At 43.0% G+C, this 13,646-nt stretch overlaps 1 protein-coding gene across 2 annotated transcripts in view; it reads left to right on the forward strand.

Moving 5' to 3' along the window:
* The first annotated feature begins 2,320 nt into the window (after window positions 1-2,320).
* ATRN (attractin) overlaps window positions 2,321-13,646 on the forward strand; it is a 116,745-nt gene continuing 105,419 nt past the window's right edge. For both annotated transcript variants that reach the window (XM_079333093.1, XM_079333094.1), the window contains exon 1: window positions 2,321-2,686. In XM_079333093.1, coding sequence (XP_079189219.1) covers window positions 2,376-2,686 — 311 coding nt within the window. In that variant the 5' untranslated portion in view covers window positions 2,321-2,375. The remainder of the gene's footprint in view (window positions 2,687-13,646) is intronic.

Below are 13,646 nucleotides of genomic sequence, written 5' to 3' on the forward strand. Positions count from 1 at the left end.
TACTTTTTGTCTTTTGTGCAACAGTGAGCTATGCTTGGCAAGAAAGTGGGGAGCAGATGTTGTGAAAATACAAGTACTGTTATCACTGATAACTGCAAGTGAACACAAACAGATGCAAGGAAAAACAAAGTAGAAGATGAGGATAATATTTGACAGTAGATGCCAACCCCAGCCCTGAGCTGGCTGTATCTGGCTAAACCATGCAATGTTTTAGAGCCATGCCAGAAATGCTTCCACTGCTTGGAACCTTTTGGTATCACTTGGTGGGAGCAACTTGTCCTGGCAGCACCTGTGTGACTGTGCTGGTTTTGGGTGACAAGGCTTTGCAACCTAGTTCTCATCGCTCACACCTTTCTAGTTTTATGTTGTCTTTGAATACCAGGTCAGCCCAGCCCAGCAGTGTCAAACTAAACCCAAGATTTAATCCTCCTTCTTGAGGCTTCAAGCAGAAAAGAAAAAATCTCTGAGCAATGGTTTTGCTAAAGATAATTGACTGACAAGAAAAAAACAACCATTCTTTAGAATGCTTTCTTTCCTATCTGCTCAAACCCCTTTGTTATCCCAGTAACTCACATAGAAATCACTGAGGCTCCCACTGAGAACCTCCCTCAGACAGGTAACTAACTGTAGCTGCCAAGGGTTGGATTCTTTCCAGCCCTAGGATGCTAGGAGAGTCCAGAGAGCTCAGAGAACTCTGGTGGCAGAGCCACAGCTACGCAGAGACAAAGGCTTGGCACAGTGCTGCAGATATTCCGAAGATGTCTTTATTTCTTTATTTTATTCTTTATTTTATAGAAGGGGGTCTGCCCGCAAAACTCCGATTACATGATATAACAAAGGGCTTTCATTGCTTTCTAGAGGATTGAAATTCTAACCAATAAAAACTACAAATTACAAACTAACCAATTACCTTAAAATTCTAAGTAAGAAAAAACCAATCACTTAATCACTTTAAGAATCAATAGAAATCCTAAAAGATAACAGAAGTTTTGATGGGGGTGGGGCATGCTTTAAGGAATTTCTTTGTCTAAGGAATCATGTCCCAGGGGCCCTGTTTGGGGGAAGTAACATCTTCTACAACAAACATTTGAATTTCTAAACAGAAATTAGTTATTTAAATATGGTGAGTTGGCTATTTCCACCCAGTCTGATGTATGTCTATGCATTGTTTTGGAGAGAAAAATGTGAATAGTATATTTTTCCTTTTTATTTCTTTTAATAATAAATTCACAGCTGTTGACATCTTTTCCTCCCTCAAAACAATTTGCATATGTCTGGACACAATCATGTTGCTGGAGTCAGACCAAAGGTAACAGCTAGCCAAGAACTCCAAATACTGTCAACTTTGTCACACCTTTTTCACTCTGTTAAAAATTAAAGGTCTAAAATTTTCACTCTTCCTGCTGCAAAAGACATTCTTGCTGTGTGTCCAACAGAGTTTACTGCTTTACTCACAAATTCAGCAGTTGATTGCTTTTAACTTCTTTATTCTTCCTTGCTCAGGCCTTTGCTGTTACAAATTAGGGCCCAGAAATCCTTGGAGATCATTACCTTGTTTTCCAGGGTAGGGATCCTTTTTTCAGATCCTCTTTTTTTTTTTTTTTTTTTTTTTTTTTTTTTTTTTTTTTTTTTTTTTTTTTTTTTTTTTTTTTTGCTTACACAATTAAAATCATAACATCACAGAGTTGTTTGAGTCGGAAGGGAGATTCAGCTTGGACATCAGAAGGAATTTCTCCATGGAATGGGCTGTCAGGCACATGGAAGGGGCTGGCCAGGGAGGTGTGGAGTCCCCACTCCTGGAGGTGTCCAAGGAGCGACTTGTCCGTGGCACTCGGTGTCCTGGGCTGTTGGACAAGGTGTGCGGGGTCAGCTTGGGCTGGGGGATCCTGGAGGGCTTTTCCAATCCCAGTGACGCTGTGATTCTGTTACTGCAATTAGCCTTCCTCTAACTGGGGCAGTGCTCGTGCTGTATCCGTGCCAGCTGCTAATCTCTCACCTGTAATATTAACTAATGCGGAGCAGTAAAGGGCCTTTGATTCTACAGCTCAATTGTAAATCGACTCATTTCCCGGGAAATGCCATTTCACGGTTTGGGAACTGCCGCGTGATTTAATCTCTGCTTGTTAAACTTGCTGAGGTGAGAAACTCGCCCCTAAGTGAAGAGTTCTGCTGTTGTAGGACCGAACCAAGAACTGCCTTTAGTATTTCTAAACTAGGGATTGTAATCAGCGGACCGATCCTGTGACTCCGTGTTTCCCCGATCCGCCCCCTGCCCGCCGCCATGGCCGCGGGAGTCACGTCACTGGCCCCGCCTCCCCGCTTCTCCCCCCCTCGCGGCCACCGTAGCGGGATCGGCGGAGGCCCCGCGGCGGCTGATGGTCCGCGTTGTGCCGCCGCCCCCCGCCCGCCCCGCTCCGAGCCGGCAGCGGCCGCAGATGGCGCGGCGGGGACCGGGAAGGCGGGGCGGGAGGTCACCGGCGCCGCCGCCGCCGCCGCTGCTGGCGCTGGTGCTGCTGTTGGTGCTGGGCCCCGCCGCCGCCGCCGCCGCCGGCGAGGAAGTGGCGGTGTCCAAGGAATGCGACAAGCCGTGCGCCAACGGCGGGCGGTGCCAGCCGGGCACCGGGCAGTGCGAGTGCCAGCCAGGCTGGGTGGGCGACCAGTGCCAGCACTGCGGGGGCCGCTTCAGGTGAGACCCCGCGGGGCGGGGGGGCGGGGGTGGAGGGGCTGCTTCGGGGGTGGTTCGCGGTAAGGGACTGGCTTGGGGCTTCGGAGCCGGCTCAGGAGTGAGGGATTAGGGTTAGGGTACGGGCATGGAAGGCCGGTTCGAGGGTGCGGGGCTGGTTTGAGTGGGGAGTTAGTTTGGAGCGTGGGGATCGGGCTGCTTTGGGGTACGGAGGGGAGTGTGGGGTGAGGGACAGGGCAAGGGAGGAAGGAGAGGAGGACACAGCAGTGGCTCGGTGGCCCGGGTCAGGTTCCCCGAAGGAGCACTTGAGGGAAATAGAGAGGTGGGCACGAGAAGCAGGTTTGGACACTCAGACGGGGTGGGAGGCTGAGGGGGGTCCAGGGATGATGAATGAGGACAGTAGGGTTCTGGTGCGAGGGGAAGGGCCGGCTGAGAGCAGAAGTCAGGGGCAAGACCAGGTGACATTAAAGGTAAGCGGCACTAAAGTGACACTAAAGGTGAGTGGCAGGTCAAAGGGATGGTGAGGGACACTCAGGTGATGATAAAGGTAAGAGGCAGGTCCAGGTGATGATAAAGGCAAGGGGCAGGTCCAGGTGACATTAAGGATGGAGGTGTTAGGGCAGGATAGGATTGTGTTGTGGGGAGAACAGGGGCTGGGTCTCTGTGCAATGAGGGTGTGAGAGTGGGACTGATTCAGGGGGATGTGAGTGTAAAGGGATGGGCTGAAGCCATGCAGGGGGACAAAGGGGATACAGAGGGAGACGTGGGTGTGTGGAAAGATGTTTGAGGGGTGATGGCAGCATGGGTGTGATGGGATCACGGTGTGGAAGGCTAGATGTGGAGGTGCGCAGAGTGGTTGAGGCATCCTGAGAGGGTCTGGGAGGAATGGGGTGTGGATGTTGAGTGCCCCAGTTGGTGAGTACAGAATGTTTGTAATGCAGGGAGGCACCCCTTAGGGGGCTGAATTTTTGGTGTTGCAGAGGCATAACTGTTGATCAATTGATGATCAGCCACCCTAAGGGGCTGTATAGGAGCAGGGGTGTGGTTGTACAGCACTGGATCACTGGGGTCTAGGTGTGATGGATTGCACAGCCAGAAAAATGTTGGGTTTCAGTTTTAGTAGGTCTGGAGACAAGGTAAGGCTGGAGGGGAGTGGTAGGGGGATATTTTTTTGGCAGCAGTGTTAGGTTTGGGGACTATGTAAATGGAAGTCTAGGGATGGTGGGTGAATGGGGGTTGCTTTGTGTGTGAATGTGGCTGGAGTTGGAAGCAGATGGGAGCAGTGAGGAGCTGGACAGAGGAGGACAGCGTGTGTGGGGCCAGTTCCTGGGTGGGGAGAAGGACTGATGTGGAGATGGGACTAGATCAGCCTGAGAACAGGTTGGAGGGAAAGGGCGTGCAAGTGGGTGTTAGGGCTGGGTGGAGACTAGAGGTGTTTGAGGGGGTGTTTAAGGAAGCTCCTCTTGGCAGATCAGCAGGTGCTGGTTTTGGTTAAAGGCTATTTCAGGAGAGGTATGTGCAGGGCAAAGAAGCAATATCCTTATAGGAATAGTTGGCATTTGGGAGGCTCATCTTCTGAAACTGTAATGCTGCTGGCTCTTGGGAAGGGACCGTGGGAATAGCAGCCTGGTGGAAGAAAGTTCCTGGGCTTGTGGAGAGACAAGACTGGGAAGACTGGGCAGTGGATGGGGATTGAACAGAACAGAGGGTATTGGGAGAGCTCTACTGCTTCAAAGTTTGGGGTTTTTTGAGAAAAAAATGACTAAAGGAGGTCTCTGGGTGGGGGGCTGGAGCCCCCTGACTCTGCCCTGTTCCAGGCTATGTGATAACGACTGTATGTGGTAGTGGGGGGTGTCTGCACAGGATGCTGATTTTTGGGCTATATGATGATGGCAAGTGCATTTCTGTAGTGCTGAGGCCAATTATTTTAGTGTTGGGCTGTGTGTCTGAAGTGTATCCCACTGGAGGAGAAAATGGAAATCTTCCGAATAGGGATGCTCCCTGGCTTCTCTGTTATGGCAAAGGTTTCTGTAAGATGGTTACCTGCCTTGGATTTGTCAGCTGTGGCAGTGAGAGAGCCAGTGTGTGTGTGTCTGCATGCGTTAGGTGAATTCCCTGGCAGAGCTATTCCTGGAAAAGAAGATGAGAAAAGGATGATTATCCTAGGCAGTGACTGCTTTCTTGAGGAGCTGCTGTAAGTACTGGGCACTCTTCGATGACATTCCTTACGGATTTGGGAGGAGGGTAACTGTCTGTATAACCTGAACTCATAGAAGAAAAATACTTTAATTTTTACTCATACTTACTGACAGACTGTAGATGAGTATGTGTTGCAGACAGTTTGAAAGGAATTTTATGTGGAAACAATTCAAGGCTAGGCAAGCCCTGGAAGTTAAACCTGCCTTTTTAGTGTCTTTTTGCCACTGTCATGATAAGCTTTTTCTTTTAGTTGGGAGAGAGCTTGAAGGAATAGTCTTATACTTGTTAGTTTCTTGGAGAAACTTAAGATATTTGTAATTTTAAGGGGTCTGGATTTGAGAGGCTTATTTTCTGTATGGTAATCGCAATTAAAAAAAAGAATTAGTATATATTCACTGCTAATAGAGCCTCAATTTTTTATCCTCTTGTTTTGATAAAAACTCTTTTTAGTTTCTTGCTTATAATTCTAGTCTAAAATTTGGCCTGAAAATATAATGTATGCTTTTCTCTGTAGATGGTTTATTTGTCTGTTTATTAGTTTATTAAGGAGTTGAAGTTTCTTGTAATGTTTTTAAACTTGGAGCTCTGAGAAGTGCAAGCAAGCAGTGTTCAGTTTTGCAGTCGTGTGTCTTCTTTCACATGCTTTGAGTTTTCTGTCTCCTGTCAAAATTGGGTCCACAGGAGATTTTTTTTTTGTTCACAGTTGTCGAGTTTGGCTTTAAAGGACTTGTTATTAGATGCTGTAGGTACAAATGGAAAGTAGAAGAACAGGTGAAAATTATTTTCCAGGTGCAGCATATTTTATGAGTTTATCTGCTGGATTGAGAGATGTAATTAAATTTGGCATATTAATAATCCTATCTTATCTAGAGGTATATGATGACTATATTTGTGGCCTTGACTGTTTTCATTTACATTGTAAAGATACACCTTGTGCCTAGCTAACCTGATAATCTCTCACATCTTCTTGTGTTCACAGTGAAGGATGAACATTGTAGCATCAAATTGCAGTCTGCTAATATTCCATTTCCCTTTTTCCTTGGGAAATCTTTTCAGACTGCAGTTAGATGTATGAGTAACACACTCCAGATCAGCGGTGGTCTTTAGAGGTAGAAGGCTGATTTAGAAAGGACTTCAGGTGACCTTTTTAAGGTGTGGAACCAGCCACTTTAGTTGTTCAAAGATAAACATCTTGGTGTTAACAGAAGCTGAAATAGAAAACACAAAATGTGCCTGATGTGCTTGTATCTTCTGTTTCAGTACAAACCTCCAGAGGGCTCCAGGCTGGCTGGAGACTGTTGAGGGCTTTGAGCTGCCATGATATGGGCAGGAGAGGAGCTGCTGTTGGGAGGGATGAGAAATTTCCCAGTCACAGAGCTGCAGCAGCATCCTGAGATAACATTTGGAGCAATGGGAGCTTAGGAGCTACAAACTTGGAGAATGAAACTGGCATTGTTGATTATTGTACAATCGAAAAGGTGCGGTGGAGTTGGTTAACAGACTCTTCGGAGCACTGTCTGCAACTCAGTGACACAGCCTCTTGTCCTGCCTAAACTGAGTTATCAGGCAGCTGCCTAATTAACAGATGGAATTAAGGTTGGAAAAGTCCTCTAAGGTCACGGAGTCCAACTGCCCCCCAGAACTGCCAAGATCACCACTAACCACATCCACGTGTTTTTGAGCACTTCCAGGGATGGGAACTCGGCCACTTTCCTGGGCAGTCTGTTCCAGTGCCTGACCAACCTTTCCATTTTCCCCAGTATCCAGTCTAACCCTCCACCACTAGTGCAATTGAGGCCATTTCTTCTTGGTCCTGTCTCTTTCCCCTGCGAGTAGAGCCCGACTCCCCTTGGCTGCACCCTTCTGTCAGGGAGTTTTAGAGAGAAAGAAGGAGCTCTTCTCATTCTAATGCCCTGAGTTTTGCCAGGCTGAGCCCCCTCAGCTCTCTCAGCTGCTTCTCACCATACAAGGCAGGTAAAGCACAGGACAAGAAATGACCTCTGGTTCACCTGGATTTATTGTCCTGAGGTTGTAAAGGGTTGGATTAACAAATTCAGGGTAATGATTGACTTCTTGAACAGTCAGCATGTGTGGATTGTGTGTGTAGTCTCACTGATGGGTAGTTTGATGTATGGCGGTAGCTGAAAATAATATTTTGACTGTATAATGAAATACCAAATAATTCCAGGAATATGGATTTTGTGAGTAAAGGCACTGGTGCTCCTTTCATGGTAATACTTTTTTGGTGATGAGAGATGGCAAATGCTAACTTAACCATTCAGTGACAGTTGGAGAATAAAATAAATATTAGAGTGTCTCCTTTAAACTCCCTTTTTATTAATATAATGGGAGCAGTTATGTGTTGCTGATTAAATGTTATGAAGGACTTGGTGGTAATAGAGTGTCCTTGGCCAAAGAATATTACAGTGAAGAGGAATTTTATCTCTTGAATTTTATCTTTGTGTAAATCACAACCTGAGAGAGTGTGAGCTGGAAAAGAGCTATCACAATTCTCTTTGTTAAAGGAATAGGAACTTTTGGTCAAAAGCTTAAATACAAACTATTGTCTTTAAAAAGCTACCTGAGGCAGTATGTAGATTTAGGAAGGTCAGGAAGCTGCTTAATAGATCCAAGGATGTTGGCAATTTGAATCAAATCAGTTTAAGTGCTCAAATTAGATCTGGGAGCTGCATTTGTGCCTGATCCCCATTCTGTTTCTCCCTTTTCATTAGGATATTATTGTGCTTTAAAATTATTTTCTCTTCCATGCTGCTTAATGAAAGGCTTGCTCAAGCACTATGCACTGGTAAAAAAGAATTAGCTATTCAGGTAGGAAATACTTAAACATCATCAATTCTAATGAATACACTGAGAAAAAAAGAACAATTATGTGCTTTTATTTAGTTCTTGGAGATATGTGTGGATTTCTTTATGCATACATATCTATATTTCTGTCAATCCATACATGTATATAATATATATATATTATGTCTTGAAGCAACCTGGTTTAGTGGAAGGTACCATGGCAGGGGCATGAGACTAGATGGTCTCCAAGGTCCTTTCCCATCCAAACCATTTCATGATTATATTTAAATGGTCTGTTAATTGAGAAACTCATGGCTAATATTTAATCTGAGTTCTGTGTTCTCACACTGTTATATTGGATGATCTGATATTTTACTGGGACTGTTTTAAGAACAAAACTTCACCTGTGAAATTATTCACTATTCTTGAAATATCTGAGTTGTTCTGCAGTTTTTGCCATGCACTAAACGAGCAGCATAAATATTTGACTTGCGGGAGGTTTTGTTAGTGTTTACAATAAGCTCACTGCTTTTTTTTCAGTCTGCTTTATAGTAAGGAGGCAATAGTGGAAAATTCAGAACAGTCAGATGAAACAGCTCATGCTGGATCCTCCCCATCATCTCTACTTCACACATATCCAGTGCCTTCCCTATTGGAGCTTTGGAATCCCTATTGGAATTGTTGGAATCACTGAACACTTTATGTGAGAGAGAGAGGAGTAAGTCCTGTCCTGTTCCTGTCTTCCTGCTGAGCATGTCTGAGCTTGAGACCTCCTGAAACAGAGCAGATAAAGGATAACGTTTCCCTGCCTGCCAAATCCAGGGACATGTCACTGACTTAGACTTACAAACACCTCCTTATCTGCAGCGGTCACCATTTCTGTCTCATTTCTCTGTTTCTGTAAGTATCAGGGAATACCTGCCTGAATCCCTTAGCAGTTGTCTGACACTGCTCTAGATTTTTCCAGTATTTCAGTCTCAGTTGTTCCTTTCATTTTGGATGAAAAATAATCACAGAATGGTTTGGGCTGGTTTCCTTTAAGGAGGAACCTTAAAGGTCTTCCCATTCTAACCCCTGCGGTGAGCAGGGGCACCTTTCACTAGACCAGGTTGCTCCAAACCTTGTCCAGCCTGATCTTGAACACTTCCAGGAATGGGGCAGCCACAGCCTCTCTTGGCAACCAATAAAATAAGCTCAGGTCCAACCAGGTGTTTGTTACACTCTTCATCAATTCACATTTAACATAAATAGCTTACACTGAAATACCGAAAAATGACTGAGCTTACCACTGTTTTCACAGAAAATAATTGCTTTCTTTAATTAACAAAAAAAGAAAAAAAAAAGCAGCAACCTGCGACCAGCAATCCTTTTATCCTGTGCCTTGATACATTTAAATAATGTTTGGAATGTATGTGATGGGTTTTACTTTCCTGGCTTGTTCCTCTGAAGCTTTTGTGAGCAATCAAATTTCCAAGCCTGAGCTTCCTGTGCGTAATATGTCTATGAAATCCATACATTTATGAAAGAAATTACAATTTTATGAAAATCTTATATTTAGATAATGCTTCTGCTGATCAAGCTGGTGTCTTACTGTATTAATTTAGGATACCCTTGGGTCCTCTTTTCTTGAACAGTTTCCTTGAAGAATTTTTTTCTGCTTTGAAGTTCTAAGTACAGCACTTGGAATTACCTTCTTGACCAGGTAGAGCTTTGCTTTTTTTCCCTGCACTCAAAATATTCCCAGCAAATACAAGCTTTTAAATCACAACTTCTAAAGCATAGTGAAAAAACTGAGTAAAACAAGCAGAAGATGGGATTGAGAATGATGTGATTTTGTAAGTGAAGTAATTATGGGGAAGGAGGGAGGGAGCTGCTCCAAACTGGAATTTACTGTAAGAAGGACCACAGCAGTTTTATGCCAGTGCTTTGTTCTTGCACAGCCACGTGTTCACATCTGCCCATTAAACCACTGCAGCATCTTGGAAGCAGGGCTGGAATATTAGGTAATCGATTTTACAGCAGTGAACAGAGATGGTAATTTGCTTTTGTGCACAGTTTTGAATGAAATACTCATTTAGTCACTGAACACTGGAGCAGTAACGATGTTTGCTTTTTGTTTCCTGCTTTTGTTCCCTTACTTTGTTTATGGCTGTTTCTCACAGAAGTTCCTTTAGATTTCCTTGTGACTGTTACTTTCCTCCTTTTGCTTAAAATAAATTTTTATTTGATGGAGAGGCAGGTTGTTTGCCAAGGTTTTGGTGAATGTGTGCTGCATATAGATGATTTCAAGCATGATTTGGGCTTAAGGAATGTGAAATGCTTTGGTTATTCAGAACATAAGGGCTCTGTCCTTATTGCAGAGTTGTGACATCATTAGGGTTGTTAAGAGGCCTTAATTGCACACAGAACAAGCTTTATGTAGCAATCTGATAACCTAGATTTGGGACATTGACGTAGTGGGGGATTTGGAGAATAATTTAAAGAAAATGGACTCTGAGTTTTGGGCTGATAATAATTGTTTTACTGCATCTTGCATGATGAAGAAGAATTTAAATGTTTTACTGACAAACTGAGCAAAAAATATTCCTGCTAAAGAGGGGCAGCTGATCTCCAAAACAGATTGTGAGAAGTACTTCTTGTACATCCCAGGATCTGGATAACATTCCAGGTCCTGGCTGTGGCTTCACTTGGTAAAGCAAATTTCCTTCAGTATCACCAGATTCAGAATTTACATTTCCCTGAAAATGCAAAGTGAAATTAATCTGGTTTAGTGGACACCATGCTGACAGAGGTGGTCTGGACATTCCAACAAAGGGTTTTCCAATGTATAAAGTAACTTTTATTCTCTCCTGTGCCTGCTGGGCTCACAGCTGCAGAAGTAAAAGCATTGCTGTACACAAACTCATCTTGGGTGTGCTCAGTGTATGTTGCAAAAATGTAAATGGGAGTTGTTGCTTTGTGTGGGTACAGATTGTTACACATCCTCTTTGGGGTGAGAATTATCCGTAATGACCTTTATCATGAGACAATGCTGCTCAGCTTTGCATAGAGCCTTTCAGCAGGATGTACAAATACAGCTGTGAAAATCCCAGGTTTTCTATTATTTGCCTTTGCCCTCCATTTCCTGATTTTCAGAAACCTTTTTTGATTTGCTAGTTTCTGTAAGATGAAAGAAAACAAAATAAGGAATGTTGTGCTAGGAAAACACTCTTTAGAAGACTTTCTTATTAGTGTTTGTATTGCTTGAAAGTTTAATGTCTGTCCAAGGTGGTGCATGTGTAGTCAAAGGATAAGAAGCTTCACACAGATGAATTAGCATTTTTTTAAACTCCTTTATAAACTTAGATACGGAACGTGAGATCTGTTTTTCCATTCAGAAAATTTAGATTGGGTTTAATATCATTTCATGGTAAAGGGAAGGAATTACTTTGTGATTAAAAGCTGTTTAGTTTTGAGTCATTGCAATTAAAAAATTACTCCTGCAATGGATTAGCTGTGTATTGAGTGGCTTTAGGTTTTTGGGTTTTTTTTGGCCTTCAGTTTCTTTGTGCTTGTGTCATTCTATCTTTTCTTCCACAGTTTGGTCGTTTTCCACATATTGGTATCATGGCAGTGCTCCCAGGTATTTTGACTGTAATTGCCCTATCTAGGGAAAATCTGTGATTCAGGACTACCCTGAGCACAGCTTTTAAATTTCTTTGCTTGTCACGATCAAGAATGTGTTTGAGTTCCCCTAAAATAAACTTTTCAAGGTGTTTTTGTGAAGGTTTTTTGCAGCAAGGTGCAGCATGTTTCCTGCCAGAGTTGTGCACCTGCCTGTTTAATGATTAATTTACACAGTCAATCTCCCATTAATCCAGAGTGAAGAATGTCACTTGAATTTTATAGTGATTTCAGAGCTTAGATCTCTAGTGTATGCTTGCTACATACTTTGATCTTGTGTGAAATCATCAAAGGTGATGCTGCAAAGATTTCTAACCTTTGCAAGAACAGAGGTGTTGACTGGACAGGCCAGTGCTACAAGAAAAAAAATAAAAACCAAAAGCAACAAAAAACACAAGCAAACAAAAGCCAACAACAACCCCTCCCAATAACAAAAAACAAAAAAACACAGGGAAAACTCCAGCATTGTTTCCTATTAAGGATTTTTTTGCAGCTAGAAAAAAGTATACTACTGTATTCAAATTGAGAGCATACATTGAAGTTGCCGGCTTGCTGAAAGCAAAGTATTGAATTCCAACTATGTTGAGAAATAAGTAGTTTAGAGGCCACTGGTGATTTTAATTTTCATTTTTTTCACGGGGATATCAGGAACAGGCAGAATTTTAGGGTGAGTAGCTTTCAGTTTTGTTGAAAAAGTTGAAGTTTATTGTCGTTCAGGATGCTCTGTTTGCATCTGCATTTGTAGTTGCTGCCTCCTTGTTTGATAGTGCGTCAGTGCACTTTCCTTAAGGGATTGATTTATTACACTGAAACATAACAGGCAGCTCTGTACATTTGGGTCAGTCAGCGTCTTTCTCACAAGCACAGGTTGCAGTGACTCTTAAAAATTACTAGTTTTCATTTTGGGAATAGTAATGGGTGTTTAAGTATGCCCTCGTTCAACTTCTGGAGGATGCATCATTTTGAGGAGGTGTTCATGTGGTTCAAAGCCAAAACCAGGACTTGACTTCCTGCCTATGCACATTTTTTTCTGAAACATCTGTACTAATATTGCTGGAATTTTAGATTTTCTTGTGGATACTGCTGATAGTCCGTTAACTTGTTTTATCTGTATTTATGTGATGAACTCAAAGAAAACTCAGTTACTGAAAACGTGTTAAACCAGTAATTGCCAGCTTTTCTCAGTACCTGAGCTGATGGGAGTTTCTGGGATAGCAGGCAAATGCCAGTACTGTCAGAATTCCCTTATGTGAATGGTACAATAACAATTTCTATGCAAGTTGGATGTTTGAATGTGAGAGGATGGGGACTTGGATTTCTGGTAGAAACAGGAATGTGTGGTCTGGCTGGAAAAGCTGAAATGACTTTATAGCCTCTAACTTTACTGTTCCCGTGAGAACAGATGATCACAGACTTCAGGAATCAATACAGTTCATCATCTAATCCCCTTGGTTCACTTTCCCTATCAATTAATTAGGACAAATTATTTATATGGCTTAAAGATGTTCTGATGATGACTATTTACATAGGAATTTGGAGGTTTGGAAACATATTTTAATGACAGTTTTGCATAGCAACTTGTATTCAGTTGTCTATTCTGAGAATAATACTGCCATATAGAACAAATGTGGTTAATGTTACTATAAATATGCCTAAATTATCTTCACTGAAGCTGATGTAAAAGGATATTGTGTGTTAAAAGTGATGAAGTTTAAATGCGATCTTAATTTCTCTATTCAGCACTTACGGAAATTTGTCATGTGATATGGAGAGACAGGAAACCACAATGTGAAAATTATGTTATCAGATCAAAGCTGGTTGAGGCATCAGAGTGGCTTCTGTGCCTGTGCTTTGCTTGTTTGCAGTACAATATGTGTGTGCATTTGATAGGACATGATGCTGGAGGAGACACGTGCTTTGCTGTATTCCCACTGTCTAAATCCTACTGATTTTCTGGTATCCCAAGGCAGGTAGGATTGGAACATGAGTGCAGACAGGAAGGTGTGGTGACTCACATGTAATTGTAGACCTGGGCTCCTCAAGCAGTGACCTGTGGTAAGACAGGTTCTGTATGACGCTCACCAGTGCCAGTGAGGTCGGTCACTATGGCTGGGCTGGAGATTATCCTAGGAAACATGGAGGGAGGTCTTTCCCGTTTTCATGTCGATTAATGTAACTTCATAAGTCTTCATGGAAACACAGATTGGTTTGGGTTGGAAGGGACCTTAGAGCCCCATTGTGTTCTACCCTTCCACTATCCCAGGTTTCTCCAAGCCCCATCCAGCCTGGCCTTGGA

Source organism: Erithacus rubecula, assembly GCF_903797595.1.
Source record: "Erithacus rubecula genome assembly, contig: scaffold_141_arrow_ctg1, whole genome shotgun sequence".
In the NCBI taxonomy this organism is placed as follows: Eukaryota; Metazoa; Chordata; class Aves; order Passeriformes; family Muscicapidae; genus Erithacus; species Erithacus rubecula.